This window comes from Felis catus, chromosome B4, assembly GCF_018350175.1.
Source record: "Felis catus isolate Fca126 chromosome B4, F.catus_Fca126_mat1.0, whole genome shotgun sequence".
NCBI lineage: Eukaryota > Metazoa > Chordata > Mammalia > Carnivora > Felidae > Felis > Felis catus.
In genome coordinates this window covers 23768294-23784929 of record NC_058374.1, presented here as the reverse complement: position 1 = coordinate 23784929, position 16636 = coordinate 23768294, and the positions used below count along the sequence as shown (strand labels likewise).

The 16636-nt window shown below is 36.0% G+C and overlaps 1 protein-coding gene across 2 annotated transcripts in view; it reads right to left on the bottom strand.

The window, feature by feature from the left end:
- GPR158 (G protein-coupled receptor 158) overlaps window positions 1–16636 on the bottom strand; it is a 421093-nt gene that overhangs the window by 367839 nt on the left and 36618 nt on the right. For both annotated transcript variants that reach the window (XM_011283685.3, XM_045061023.1), the window contains exon 2: window positions 15768–15873. In XM_011283685.3, coding sequence (XP_011281987.3) covers window positions 15768–15873 — 106 coding nt within the window. The remainder of the gene's footprint in view (window positions 1–15767; window positions 15874–16636) is intronic.

Sequence of the window (16636 nt, the reverse complement as noted above, 5' to 3'; positions counted from 1 at the left end):
GGCAGGCACCCAATTGCAATTGACAGTAATCAAATCATTTTTATAATATTTTTATTTACTTTTATTTTCTTAGAGAGAGAGAGAGAGAGTGCACACGAGCAAGTGGGGGAGAGGAGCAGGGAGAGAGAGAGAGAAAGAGAGAGAGAGAGAGAGAGAGAGAGAATCCTAAGCAGGCTCCACACTCAGCATGGAGTCCAATGCCAGGCTCAATCCAAAGACCCTTGGATTATGACCTGAGCCGAAATTAAGAGTCAGACACTCAACTGACTGAGCCATCCAGGCACCCCTATCAAATCATTTTAATACAGCATTATAGGTGGCACATAGGAAAGAACCTGCACTGCCATGTGGTTTCTGCCTTCATGGTACTTACAGTCTAGCAGAGAAGACAGATATAAATAAATAAATAACTAATAACTTCAGGCATACAAAGTGCTATGGAAAATAGCTGATATTTATAGATACTGTACTGTGCAATGCATTTTACATATATCATAATATCATTCCCATTTAAAGATATTTGAGCACAGGTTAGGAAACGCGGCCAGTCTGAATTCAAAGCCAGCACTTTTAACCACAATGCAACACTATCTCAAAAATAAAAATACTATGCAGTACTGTACAGGGGTGCCTGGGTAACTCAGTCAGTTGAGCATCCAACTCTTGATTTCATCTCAGGTCATGATCCCAGGGTCATGGGATTGAGCCCCACACCAGGCTCCACACTGAGCATGGAGCCTGCTTAAAATTCCTCTCTCTCTCTCTCTCCGCCTCTCTCCCCCTCTCCCTCTCCCTCTCTGCTTTGCTCACGTGCTCTCCTTCTCTCTAAAATAAACATTAAAATAAATACTGTATGTACATTTTATACATACATTTTATATGATGTTATAATCATCATATTTTTTAAAATCACACTGGCAGCAGTGCAGATGATCAATTGGAAAGGAATAACACTGAACACAGGACAGTACTAGAAGCATCCAAGCGAGAAATGATTAGTACTAGAACAAAGTCAGTTGTAGTAAGAATGAGAGAAGAAAACAAACTGATGAGCTACTGAGGTAGAATTGATAACACTTTGCAAGTGACTGGATATGAAAGTGAGGAAAAGGAATAGCTCAACACACTGCCACCAGAGAGACCTGGCTACCGAGCACTTTCATAACTGAAGATTTAATCAACCCTGGCCCAGGAGGAAAGGCACAGGATTTCATTTCCACTCATCCCCACTCATTACCCTGCCCTTAGCTGCCACACATTCCTCACAGTTGCAAAGGTAACAAAATATCATTGTACAGCTACCAACTGAGAATTTAATCTATTTAAAGAAAAATCTGTGAAGTCTTTCACTAAAGAACAAAAGATAATCTGGAATCTCTATTTCAACAAAGAAATAAAATATTAAATTGACTTTTCATTTTAGATATATACGTGGGATTCATTTGGTCCTAAGAGTGTCCTGAATGAACACCAAAAATGATGTTTACTGAATTCACAATCCGTTAGTTAAAAACAAAAGTTACATAGCTTACCCAATGATAAGAGCAAACTTAAGAAGAAAATTTTCAGACATTACTTGAATATGTCATTTTTTAATAAACAGCATTAGCTAGCAGACATATTGGTCTTTTGGGCTGCAGAATTCCACAAGGTTCCGCATGCTTTAGCATGTAAATGATTCAATTTATATTTAAAATTCCAACATGGAAGGTGGAAGGGTAAAATACAATATACTTCATCCTTTGACATTTTGGTCAAATTTGTTAAAAAATTAACGTGAAAAGTCTAAAAGTTTCTTTTTTTATTCAAATTATCTAATAAGTGAAATAAAACATGAAGATTTTTACCTGGAATGCAGTCACTATAGTTAGAAATACACAAACAATATGTGACATTTTATTTTAGACAACTTGCTATTTTAACTAATGTTATTGTTGTGTTTCTGTCATCTGCCACTTCTGAGGACACAGACTGAATTCAGTGGGACCTGAGGCTGAAATTATCAAGAGGGAAAATGGAGGGGGTATGGAAATCTGCCAGCAGAATCATCAAAGTAAGGAAGAGAAAGAAGGAGAAACCAAGAAGTAGAGTCAACATCAGAATTATACAGTAGCTTATAAATACACTAGATCAGACCTCTCAAACTCTTTGGTCTTGGAACCTCTTTACACTCTTGAAAATTATGCAGAATCCCAAAGAGCTTTTATTTATGTTGACTATATCCATTGATATTTACCATATTGGATATTAAAACTCAGAAAATTTGAAAATATTTAATAATTCATTTAAAAATAACAATAAGCCCATAACATGTTAACATATTTATGAAAAATAACTATATTTTCCTGAACAAAAAAATCATTAGTTTACATTTCTGCTTCATATTTCTTTCTGCATTCAATCTGTTTCTATATCATATCATAAAGCCTCTGTACACCCATAAAAGAATGAACAGTTCAAAATGCAAATAACATCTTTGAATTATTATGAAAATAGTTTTAACTTCATAAACTCCCTCAATAAGATCTTGAGGATTCTAGGGGTCGTAGGACACACTTTGAAAATGACTGCATTTGACAAACATTTTTTTTTCAATGTATGAAATTTAATGTCAAATTGGTTTCTATACAACAGCCAGTGCTCATCCCAAAAGGTGCCCTCCTCAATACCCATCCCCCACCTTCCCCTCCCTCCCACCCCCCATCAACCCTCAGTTTGTTCTCAGTTTTTAAGAGTGACAAACATTTTTTTTGAGACAAACGGATTTTAAAAGGTAGCAAATGAAAGTGACTTGCAGACCAGCACATAAACAAAGCCCGCAAGCACAGTGGCTCACCTTATAGTTCCAAGAATTTGGGGCTTCAATAGAACTAGAATTTCAATGGAGCCAAGTCTACAGAGACAATTATCTGTTATCCTATCTCCAAATGTAAATATAGAATCAACCCTATAGAATTTCCTCCAGGTAATCATGGAATTGTACACACCAGCAGGAAAAACTGCTTTTGCATGCATGAAACAGAGATTGTACTGAAAAGCCAATAGTAAAATCTACTGAAATAATTACATAATCAAGATTAAATCATGGCTTTTCTTCAATACAATAATTATGGTAAGATAATAGAAAGCACTGCTGAGGGACAGCTCTCTTTCCTAAAGAGCTATAACAATAAAGTAGATATCTACTTCCAATGTGTGAACATTTAAAACAGTATAAGATACTACTTTCTGGAGACAATACATGAAACAAAAGCCTTTTAAAGTCTCCCCCAGACTTATGAGTCCTTGAGTATTTTTACTCTGGGCTCTGATACATCCGACATACCCCCTTTACACACTTTTCTAATTCATGCACAATAACTGCTATAAATATCCATTTAAAGTTTTCTTTGTTTTTCCTCTTAATCCTTCTGTTTTCAGTGTTTGGGCTGCAATTCCAGGCCCTACCCTTATACCTGTTTCACCAGTTCCATTCACTGTTCCACACACCTATATGTGAGTTCACATTTGGAAATACAAAAATTTAATTAAATGTCACACATTCTTGTGCATTATAAAGACAATAGCAACCCAAACTATGAGTAAGCTGAAAAAGGGCAAAAACATAATGACTTCAAATGACAAACAATTTTGAAACAGACACTTGCAAATTACTTTGAGGGCAAAAGCACTTAAGTTATTTCAATACTTTATGTTCTGCTTGTATCATCAACCACCCACTTGTTCTCTCTCAATCTATAAACCCTGGGGAGGGAAAAATAATGATAAATCGAAACTTGCCCTGGATGAATACACATAAATGACTTGGTAAAGACACCAAAAAAAAAAAAAAAAAAATTAGGAGGGTGGTAAATAAGGCTTTTTCTTTTAAGAGGAAAAAGGGATATCAAAGCTAGAGTTTAACTCTTGTATAATACAGTCAGTTAAAGCTTTCTAAATCAGCCAAAGGCTGTAACTAAGCAACATGATTCTTCACTGTGCTCAAAAAGGGGGCTGTCAAGCATCAGGAGCCTCATTTCTCACTGAAAGCTTTGACAAGTTTCCACCATATTTTATATAATTGTAGCAGAGGGAGTGCCAGATTAGATCTGATTTGCTGTCATAATGGGATTTTTTCCCACATAAGCTAATGATGCAAAGCTATATTTAACCCCAAAAGAGTCACCCTCAAGCACTTACTGTATATTCTGATTGCTCCTCGTATCTAGAATTGGACAAGTAGCAATTTTTCTGCTACTGAATATGACAAAAGCAAAGGTTTAATAGGTAGATTTTTTTTTCTCCTGATTGGCTACATTATAAATTTAGCTACAAATTCCAAATGTGTTCACTAGCTTTTCTCACCAAATTGAGAAGATCAAGAAAGTCTGTTACTTTGACTTCATATCCATTAGTGTATGCAAGTCAACCCTCTTGCCCCGCCTACTGTGGCCAGCTGAATATGCTGTTAATTTCCCACCTTAAAATTGGACCCACTCTCACCCTTGGTCACAGAGAAGTTTGAGAGTATTTAGGGTGTTTGTCTTCAGCAATGGTTTAGAGTCTAAAATGTATTTATATACTATCATAAACACAGTGGCTCCCTTTGGTATCTCTGTATTCAGTGAGCTGCAATCCTCCATATTCACCACTGTTTTATTTCTACACTCTGACTTGTATTCTAATTCCCTGCTAGAAGGGGGTCCCTTCATTTAACACCTACCTCCCCTCTTAGCTGATGTCAGGACAATATGTACAGCCCTCACCAACCTCTGTCTAAGGAGATGGATCGTATCCCTTGAGTTCTGTTTCAAACTGGACATTCCTACCATCTCAAGTCATGCCATAGAGTGAAACAAGAGTACCACTGGCAAGAAACTTCTGAGGCTGCCACTCACACACCTACAAGATGGAACACTCTGTATACTGACCTTAATCCAAACTTGTATGTGAGTTTGCCACATGTCTTGGAAATTTGTTTTGACCACCTGAAAGCTGGATCAGTTTGACACCTGATGTCTCGTACAATAGATCAACAGGTTCAAGATTGGTGATACAATATAGTGATATGGATGTATACAAAGCAGTGTTATTCAGGAGTAGATACCAAACATCATGAGTTTGTCATAGTTGAAAAATGGGTTTCTCTCCTGCTCTGAGGTATCTGATTCCTTCATAAGCAAAAGTACCAAATTAGCTTAATGGAAAAAAAATGAACGATACTCCCCTATACTGCCTTTCTGGTTCAGGTTGTCCCAGACTAACAATCTAATGTCAGCTGAATATCTCTGGGTGTTTCCTTCTCACTCATCAAAATTTATTAGTCCTGCGTCACCATGCCCAAAGTGCTTAATAATTGGAAATAAAATCCTATAAGCTAACTCAAACGAAGGTGGCAAAGATAAATAATAGTTTGCTTTACCATTATCACAGAGAAAAATCAGAAAATCTCAGGTTTGAGAAATCTCACAGTCAGTGTGAGAATTCAAGGTATCGTCAATGCAAGGAAAATCAGTGTTGTGTTTGGGTGGAAGCACCTTTTAGTGTTTCCCTTTACAGTATGCTAGAAGTAAAAAACCTTAGGGATGCAGAAAGCTTAAGAGGCACCAAGTGCAACTGTATAACCATGTTGCGTGAAATTTTTATGAACCCTGCAAAATTGTCAAGTGGTACCTTTCACTGTTGAAAATACTAAAGCTTATAGCATCCTCATGAAGTAGTCATCCTGGCACTGTGTGGTTAAATAACTCCAACATTCACATTTACAAATTCATGTTTAAAAAATATATATTCTCAATTTTTGAACAATTCTGATTATTCAAAAGTTCCGCTTATGCTGAGCTAAACAGAGCCTTCAGTAGTTCCTACTGGCTTACTGATAAGTCAGTCACTTATCTGGGTCCTTTCAGAAAACACATAAATAGTCCTTTAATAGCTACTTTCATGTTTGAAAACAGTTGTCAGATCATCCACAGGTCTTCTCTTCCCTGGAAAAACATCTTTAATGTCTTTGAGTCTTCAAAAACCAATGTTTCAAAGTCCTTAGTGATCTTTTATTTTAAATTTCTATATTCCTTGTCATACTATTTGAGGTATTTTCTGTTAAGTTTAGAAGACAATGAGATGTGAACCTCCAAAGACCTAGACTAAGACTAAGCTGACTTTTGCTATTGCTGTTTTGCAGCCATACCATACTACTGACTCATATAGAACTTTCAACTGTTCTCCCAAATATTACTGTTCACATGTGCTGCAACTAAACCATATCTTTCTTCCTATGTTCAAAAAGATAGATTTCTGTATTCATATTCAGGATCTTACCTTTGTTCCTACTAACTTTCATCTTGATAGACAGGTCCATTTCTCCAACTCAGCAAAATCTTTTTAGTCTCGGATTTTTAACTTTTGATGAGAGTTATTCTTTTTTTTTTAATTTTTTTATGTTTTTATTTTATTTTTGAGAAGGGGGGGAGGGAAGGGAAGAGAGAGAAGGAGCCACAGAATCTGAAGCAGGCTCCAGGCTCTGAGCTGTCAGCACAGAGTCCAACGTAGGGCTCAAACTCATGGAACGTGAGATCATGCACGACCTGAGCTGAAGTTAGACGCTTAACCGACTGAGCCACCCAAGTGCCCCTGATGATTTACTTATTCTTAAATACTTGTCTCCTATATCATTTTTCAAAGACTTGATGAACTTTTCGACCAGCACAAGGTCCCAAATAAAACCCTACAACAAACTGCTATGACCTTCACTGCAAGTTAGCATCAGTCAATTCAATCACTTCTTAAACACAAACCCAAAGCCTAGGCTTAATTCCTCTCTTCAGTGAGAGGGATGTGGGATTTTCAAAGTGGCTACTTAATGCAATGCCTATGTACCATGTCTAACGTGACACCGACATAGGACAATACCCCCTAATCTCTTCTATCCAAACCCCAAAGTTAAATGTATTTTGTAATCTAAAACTCCCTGTACATGCTCACTCTTAGTCCAATATAGATTTATCCCATTATATGTTTCCTAGAAAATAATAGAAGATAGTTGCATAAAAAATGTGTTCTGGAATCAAGCAAACCTGAATTCTAATTCCAACTCTGCCAATTACTAACTGTGTGATTATAGGCAAGTTATTGAACCTCTCTAGGCCTATCTCATTGGTAAAATGGAGACTATAAAGATAAAATTTATGTATGCAAAACACGTGGAACAAAGCAGGTGGAACAATTTTTGACCAAAAGCAAGTGCTACTAAGAAACTGCAGTGGTCATTAGTATTAATGTTAAGCTTTATTTTTAAGATTTTGATAAAATCTTGGAGTTGAAACAACAGAAAAGTGAAATCCACCCACAGTTTTTACTGTGGATTCATCCACTTCCAACTGTAACCTTTGATTTGGAGGGGGTTGTTTGTTTGCATTGGCAATCCTCACTGGGAGCCAAAAAAGAAAAGGAGTTTCTGGATATAACAGGGAGTCTGCCACTTTCTCATAGATACTCTCGGGATTCTTCAAATTGACTCGCTTTCTCTATTCTCTTCTCTCCAGCTCCATACAGTTCTAGATAGAGATACCATGAACAGTTAAAAGATAGATTTGTCTTTTGAGACTGCATGTGCCCTATCCCTTTCAGTCTACCCACTTTATACAAATAATGAGCTGCCTTACAGAAATCACTCTGCACATAATTCCTATAGTTATAAATTTCACGTCCTAAAATTAAAAGGGCTTGTTTTCAGGGTATAAAAGTTGGCTGCTTCTTACCAGTTTTCTACTCAGCTACTTACACAGCTCAAAAAGACTTTTTTTTTGCATAATATCACTTCACTCTATATCCCAAAATTCTTATTAATTCTTAAACCATGCTGGAGGACCTCATTCTTTTCCTTACTGTATATCATACATACCATTCCATATCAATGAATGAAGAATGATATCATCATTTTATTTTTTTAATTTTTTAATGTTTATTTTTGAGAGAGAGAAAAGACAGAGCATAAGCAGGGGAGGGGCAGAGAGTGAGGGAGACACAGAATCCAAACCAGGTTCCAGGCTCAGAGTTGTCAGCAGAATTCAACACAGGGCTTGAACTCACCAGCCATGAGATCATGACCTGAGCTGAAGTAGCTGAACTGACTGAGCCACTTAGGGGCCCCAATATCATCATTTTAAATAGAAATACAGTACTGTGTTTTTACCATGCATCATAATTAATTTAACCAATTCTTTCTTGTTATGCATTTAAGTTGTTTCTAAATTTTTATTACAATAAACAATACACTATAATAAGTAGTCCAATACATATGTATTTATGCCAATTTTTTATTATTCCCTTATAAAACTTATTCAAAGTAGAAGCAGAAAGAAAAAGAACAGATGGGATAAGGAAGAATGCAATTCACAATGGTGATACATTTTACCATATTTCCAGAAAGGATGAGAACAATTTGCATCCTTATCAATATTGCATGAGAATGTCCACTTTGCTAAAACTTCACCAACACTAAGCATTATATTTTTTTACCATTTGCCAATTCAATAAGTAAATTCTTGTACTTCTGGAAGATGTGTGAAGACTTATCTTTAATAATAGGGATTATTCATTCCTATGTCTCAAAAATTACTATATGTATTTTAGTCCCTTAGCAAAGTTAGTATTTAAAAAGCTAAAGTCAATTGATACAATTTTAAGCTCTCTGGTTCCCTCTAGAATGAAATGATTTCTTTTCAGTTATAGATTTCCTCTGTCTTGTTGACCACTGTATTAAATAATACCTAGAATATAGCATTGCTAAATAAATATACATTGAATGAACGAAAACAATGAATTTGAATTAATCTATTAGAAAACGTGTCCAATGGAAGATAAAACATATATCTCGTTAATCATAAGTATTAACAAGACTAATTGTTCAGCAAACTTTTAAACTGGGCATCAAACAGAGAAGCCTAAGGTATCTAATTAGAGGTGAACAGACTAAAGTCAGAACTGGGTAGCACGAGACAAGGTTAGAAATAGTGGCCCACAATTTCACCAGAATCTAAATACAAACCAGTTTTCAACTAGGCATAAGGAAAAACATACAGTATTCTGATAGTGATTTTAGATTTTCCTACCAGTGATTCCCTTCCACTTCTTTTCCCTCTCCCTATCTCTGTCTCTGTCTCTGTCTCTGTCTTTCTCTTTCCCCTACCACAAGATGGCGATAGCCACTGTTGAACTCTTAGATCAGTTGCTGAAAACCTCTTTTCTCTAAAGGATAAAGCCAACTTTCCCTTAACTGAATTTTTATGTACCCCAGTACTGTTATTTTGGAATAGTGATTCCTAACCCTACTTTGGGAAGAATTCCAGATATTTCGTCCAAATAATTCTCAGGAGCATAGTGGAAAAACTCTGAAAACTGTAATCAGTTTCTATTAATTTAAGAAAGAAGGACTATGTAACAAAATCAAACACGTTAGGACTTTACAACTTCAGAAATAAATGGATCCATACAGTAGTAGTATGGCCTGTTTTTGTTAAGTCTAGTAAAGTAAGGATACTCGCCTGAACCAGGGGATATTTAGCCTTGGAAGAAAGACTTAGAAGCAGACTGACAGCAATCTTCAAATATCTGAATGACTACTAGGAAGAAAAAAAAAAATAACTCAATTTTTGGGTAATTCCAGTGGGAAATATCAAAAGCAGTGGCTGTATGTTACAGGGAGTCCACCTAGCAACAGAGTGGGCTGCCTCCATTAATTCAACAAATATGTCAGGTTCTGCTAAGCACCAATGAACACCTGATCATCGCCCTATATTCCAGCGGGAGAGTATGACTTCACGTTAACCATGTTTTGTATTAGCAAAAAGGAAAAAGAAAAATTTCACTACAAATACAGTAGAAATTTAAATATGTAAAGATTGCCAGTATTTACTTTTCACCATTTACTAAAAGATTTTTACAGTTTTCAGTGTAAAATAATGGCATTAAAAATCATTTGCAAGTTTCTCAATATTTATTTTCAACTGAGTTAATACAGTAGATCATAAGAATGCCTATATAAGCCAAAATTCATTTCAAGTTTCTCCTTAAATGTCCCTTAGTGGATTTAAAGTCAGTGTTACTATAAGAGGAAATTCAGATTGGAAAAGTTTCAATAATCTTTGTGTTTTGACTTCACTATAAGCTAGACCATATTCTAGAGGATAGCTGTCCACTACACTGTTCAATATGGTACCTATTGGGTATATGGTACTCAATAGCCATGTGGCTATTATACATTTGAAATCAGGCTAAGAAGGACCTGAACTCTTAATTTTGTTTAATTTTAACTGATTTACATTTCAATAGCCATAATGTGGCTAGTGACTATCATATAAAACAGCAGAGTTCTAGAGATAGGAGGACAGTAACATGTGTAAAGCAGAACCTTTCTAGAGAAAAGGAGATTTTAAAGAGAAGAGATTGGTGAGATTGCAGCCACAAGAAGAGAACTAACACACAGCTGTGTCTATGCAATTTCCCTCAGTCAAATTGAATTAAATAAGAGATCTATGGAAAAGGACTCTATATCCTGCTGTAGCCAAATGAGTAAGCTATATTCTGTATATGAAACAGCTTTCAAAAAGAGAATGATTAACTCCTTCTGCTTTCCTTAGATTTTTGCATTAAATTTCTTTTCTTGCATACTAAATGAGATCTTTTCTTACATTTTCAACTTTCTAAAAATATATCTTTAGAAATTAATTAGATTTAATGTAGTAAAGAGTTACAAGTAGAGTCTCATGTAAACATTCAGTAGAAACAAGAGATATCAGAAAAAGTATCTTAAAGCTATACAAAACCATTGGCTGAGCCAACAACACAACCATTCTGGTGATTCCAGATAGAACCATAAATCTGATAACCTCAAGATGTAGTCCCCACAGCAGAGGACACAAGGTTAATTGGCATGTAAAAAGAAAATAGAACTTCTATTTATATTTAACCTTTGTATTTAAAAAAAAAGAAATTAAGCTTTACTAATTTAAGACTCGGATTGACATTAATGCTCTTACTTAGTCCACATATCATCGACCACAATACTGATAAGTCACTGGAGGGATCCTGAAGGAATGCTAGGAATTCCATGACAGAAATATTGACAGTGGTTAACTGGTTTCTTCACTAGCTTTCAAATTTCAATGTATTACCATTTACAATTGACCATCTAAGTGTATTTACAGAGTATATTTTAAGTTGTAAAATATTTACAATTCTTCCTAATGAGATGGTATGTGACCTGGAAAACCTTTTCCCATACAAAGATTTTCTGGTTATCACAAAGGGAACTACTGTTTCTAAACTCAAAGATTAGTTATGCATTACTCTTTAAAAACAAAAGAAAATGCCCCAAATTTGCTGACCTGCTCTACGATGACAAGTGGTTGTCAGTAGTGCCTATGCAGCAGGTACTTTCAAAAATATAAGCTGTTCCTTCAAAGGAAAAGTAACATTTTAATAATCCATGAGAAAGCCTTTTCAAATGAGCATTTTGAAAATGGGTACAGTATTTGGAAACATTTTCAGTGTTTTTGTTGCCAGAAACTATTAATACTCATTAACTGTATAAAGTTGGAAATAAAAGTGTCTAATCTGTTTGAAAATATCCTTCACATAAGTTTGAGTGGACTTTTTAACCTATTCCCTTAAAATTTTTAAATTCTAACTTTCCAAATAGTTTGTAAGGACCAACTGACATCAGGTTAGAGGAAAGACTACCAGCTGAATTTTGCAAAAACCTTTGTAAAGTTGGTAGATGGAACCGAAAAATGAACATTGTAATTTAGAAAACATAGTCAACAATTTATTTCTTTAATTTGGAATAACATATTCTTGTGAGGAATATTTTCAACAACCATGACAGACATTAAAACAAAGTAAAAAATAAACTGAACTTAGAGACCTCTGAATCACTGCATTACTAGGTATTAAACTTTTAAAAAATGATGAAGCATAATTGTGAATCAGTTCACTATTCTCGTTAAAGATATAATTTTATAATATATAATCTACATTAAAATATTTTTTTAATGTTCATTTATTTTTGAGAGAGACAGAGACAGAATGCGAGTGGGTTGGGGGCAGAGAGAGAGGGAGACACAGAAGCAGAAGCAGGCTCCAGGCTGTGAGCTGTCAGCACAGAGCCCAATGCAGAGCTCAAACTCAGTGAGATCACGACCTGAGCCGATGTCAGATGCTCAAATGACTGAGCCACCCAGGCGCCCCCAAAATATTATTTTATCTTTATCTCAAACTAAGTTTTCTAATTTATGATATATAGAATATATAAATATAATAAAAGACTCATATACTTTGTAGATGAAAAATACACATATACTAATGGGCAGATACTTAAAAAGTTTTAAGGCTACCGTCCTACTTTAAATAATGATTAAAAAGTTTTTATAATGGAAATAAAGTAAAAGAAAACTTTTAAAACAAAAATGAATATTGATTATTTTAATGTTTTTAAAAACTATTCTGTAAGAGAGTATTTTGTGTACTAAATGCAAACAATATGAAAATGGGCCAAGGATTATTTAAATGAACACTGACAACATGATCAAATCCCTATTGCAATGATCTGGTCACTTACAAAACAACCAGAATAATCCTGCAATCCAGTTCAGGATGTCGGTTCAGATCCTGTTTTACTCTGCCCTTTGAAAAATACATAGTAGCCTCCTAAGGGAACGTTTGGGTCCCTGTAAGGACCCAAACTCATTGAGAAATCAATTTCCTCATAAACCATCCCATGCCTTTCTAAAATGCTCCTGAGGCTTTTGTCATTGGTCACATGCCACTTGTCTGTTTCCAACATCCGACTCACCATTCTGGTTTAAGATACCCTGCAGGCTAAAAATTCAACACACCAGAAACATTTCAAAAGTGAAAAGTTTGCCTCAATATAACTAAAATGTGTGACTTCCACTAGTATTTGCAAGAAAAGAATGTGAAACATTGGCAAGATAAAACCCACAATAAACATGATGAGTATCTCTGTTTCTAATGATATGCATATTCATGAAGATAGGCCCCTACACCCTAGAAATATGAATCATGTTAAGTACTTCCCAAAATAAGCCAGTTTACACAATGATCTTTGGGGTCCGTAACAGAAGACATGTGACAAGGAACAAAGGAGAGCCAGCGCAGATGAAAAATACCCTGAACAAGTGATTTTTCTTTGTTTTCCCAAGCAATAAAAATGTCAAGAGAAGCCAGATCCTAGTCTCCAACTCACATCAGTACAAGGAGGGACTGAAAGACTACTGGTAGTCCCTAGACTGAAGATGTGATGTGGAATGGTTGTAGGTGCCTAGAGTGACAAGCATCAACTGAAGAATCTTAGAGAAGTCCAACACAACAGTGTGAAGAGGTCCATAGAGGCCGGTGCAATTCAGACTACCCACCAAGGACCTCATGGGCCAGGACACCAACATCTCCCACTCTCCATCTAGCACCTGAGCAGGGGAGAGGGTGAAGAGAGCCAGAGTCTAAGTCAAAATATGCATTCAGTGTTTGTTGATATTATTTTTGATCATTAAGCCTCTTTCTACAACATTTTCAGATGAAATTCATAGAACTGTCCACTGTTTTATAGGACATGTTTTCCCAGTTTTTCCTATAGGAATCTAATAAATACAGTGCTCCCATATATAATGGGAGTTACACATTGCAACCTAATCTTTCTTAACCAGTACAGAGGATAATATTTTATCTTGAAATAACTTATTTGAAAGCTTTAAAAAGACACAACACCCAAAAAATTAATAATCTTGGCGCAATGAAAATAAATCAACCTTCCAAAAGAAGAAAGAAGTTCTTCCAATATAACCATCTAGTCAAACAGAAGTGCTAGAAGGAAAAAACAAACAAACAAAAAACTATACCAAAATTATTGGAGGCAAGCAGCAACTGTAACAAACTGAAAAGTAAATACCTCCTTGTTTGTAGACAGACTACTTATTTGAACCATCCAGGAACACCACTGAAACAAGGCTATACAGAAATGAGCCCATAGCCACACTACAACATCCATGCAGAAAAAAATTCCACGCTGGCTGAAAGACAAAGGTAAATAGCTATATGCTATTGGCATGGAGATAATAATCAAGCTAAAGATGTTCACTGACCAGTGATTGAAATTCCTATCTTTAGAAACGCCAGAATGAATCCAAAGGGAAGTGGAAACTCAGAAAAGTTCAAAAAATCATGAGAACAAAGAGTGAAAGGAAGCAAAAAGAGGACCCTAACTTCTATGAATTGGTAAGACCAACACCTTTCACCCACATAATTTGAGTCCCAATTTGGGGGTGAGGGGAGAGAAGGAAGTGAGGGCTGTGTGGAGGGTTGGCTATGTGAAGATGTACAGAAATGTGGGAGGGGGTATGGGAATATGCAGGAATGTACAGAGGATACTAAGGAAGTAGGAGTCACAGGGATATGGCAGGGATATGTGACGGATTTAGAGGGAGGTGAGGAGTTATGAGGATTTCTTGGGGTTTTAGTGGGTGGGAGCGTTGAGAGATATTGTGGTAGGGAGTATGGGGATCGGAGGAGGTATAGTATAGGTAGTGGAGATGTGTGAAACCATGGAAGATTATTTGGGGAGTGGCGGGGTATGAGGGTATGGGAGTACATGGGTTGTATATGGCAGGATATGGGAAGGCTGCACATGGGAAGCATGCAATGGGCATATGTACATGCATGTACACCAGTGTACTGCCTGTGCACTTTTTTCTCTGTATAATGGCACAAATAAGCAATCACTGATAGTATCTTTCTGCTTTAAAATTTCTTACCTTAAAATTATACTACGTATTGAACCTGAAACTAATATAACACTGCATATTAACTCTACTGAAATTAAAACAAAATTAAAATTAAAAAATAAAGATCATGTAAGAAGGTAAAAAATGTACTACATAAAATCATCTTCACAAGAGCAAAAATCAAAATTGAAAATTTAAATTACTACATTTATAGCAATATCCTCTGTATTTTAAATAAGTTAAGCTGACTCTCCTCACAAATTCATGGACTCAAAGGTAGGACAGCCCAAGTATTCGTTTAAGATCAGGAATTTTATTGTACAGCTGTTTCCAGTATTTGGCGACCTGAGAGACAGATACTGAAAATGAAATCAGGATGTCATTGCATTTCTTCTCTGAAACTACAAAAGACAAGTAACAGTCTTATTTCCACATGTATGATCTTTAGGCCTATTCTTTACCAACCAGAGTCCCATGAAATCGAGCACAGATAGGAGCTGCAAACTGGAAAAACATACACAAGTATACATGTTTCATATCCAGGTCCCTGTATAGTTTTCTCCTTGTTCTCAAAAATTGCCCTGCCATACTTTATTGCTTTCCTACCAGATGGCAGCATGTCTGAATGTATAGCTTCTACGTTTCAACAATCATCACACTGCATAAAAATGTGCATAATCTGGTTGACCCCTCCTGGGATTTCTCACTTCATGGCTATTTTAATTGGAGCCCCGTTCTGAAGAAGAGGGTCAGACTTTAACTAAAGCAAAACTTCAGACATATTTTTAGCTTCAGCCAAATGAACAGTTATTCTGCACAACATTTTTTACCCCTCTTCCAGTTCATTTGGCAACATTCAGAACTGCATAGGAGATTTTTCTTTCCCAGTAAGATGTCTCTTGTTCACTTACCCATACAAATACAATATAATTCAAAAGTTATACATTTCCGAGCTTCTGATTTCAGAGGACTTTATCTTCATGTTCTTACCTCTGAATTGTTAAGGTGACATTTGTGAGTTCCTGAAAACCAGCCATCACTTGAACATTGGTCAATGTCCACTTTCTGAAGATTTATGTCAACTTTCATAACACCCCTTAAAAACAGAGAAAGATAAGAACAAATTAATCTGAGCCTTTACAATTTCTACCTCTGTGCTCCATCCCAGAAATCAGACAAATCAATATAAGAGTGCACTAAAAATTTTCACATCGCCCACTCACATCCAACTAAAGTGTACCAAGTGAAGACAGGCACACAGTACAACAGAAAAAAACAAGTATTAGTTTTACTTAAGTCCCAAAGGCATGGACCCTGTATTGTTCACTGTTTTCAGCTCCCCATATAATGCCTGGCCCATAGAGGTGCTCAATAAATATTCAGTTGATTGACTGAATTCCTGACAGTTTTGCTCTGGACATGGTAGCAAAGTTGACTCTAAAATAACAACTGCCCCCCCAGTACCCCTTCTATTAAAGTAAACCAAAACAAGGCCTTCATCTCATTTCTTTCTATTGTTATTTCCCAATGCAGGGCCAGGGATAGGGAGATGGGGAGGGGAGGACAGCATCTCTTTCCTCTGATATTCCACCACAAAGACTTTAAGCAGCTCTTCAGGTCTCCCAGTGCTCCAAACCAGAGATTTGCACCATCTACAGAAGTGCTGATTAGCAATTTTCTTCTCTTAACTCTGGAAACAAAAACACTGCATTTCACTTAGCCATTTGAGAAAAATCACTAAGAAAGAGAGCTCACAAATTCAGAGCCAAAAGCAAAACTGCAAAGAAAGCTCCAATTTTATCTAAAATTTTTCCATTTTCTCCAACCAATCTTCTTACATTTTCATTTTGCTAAGATCC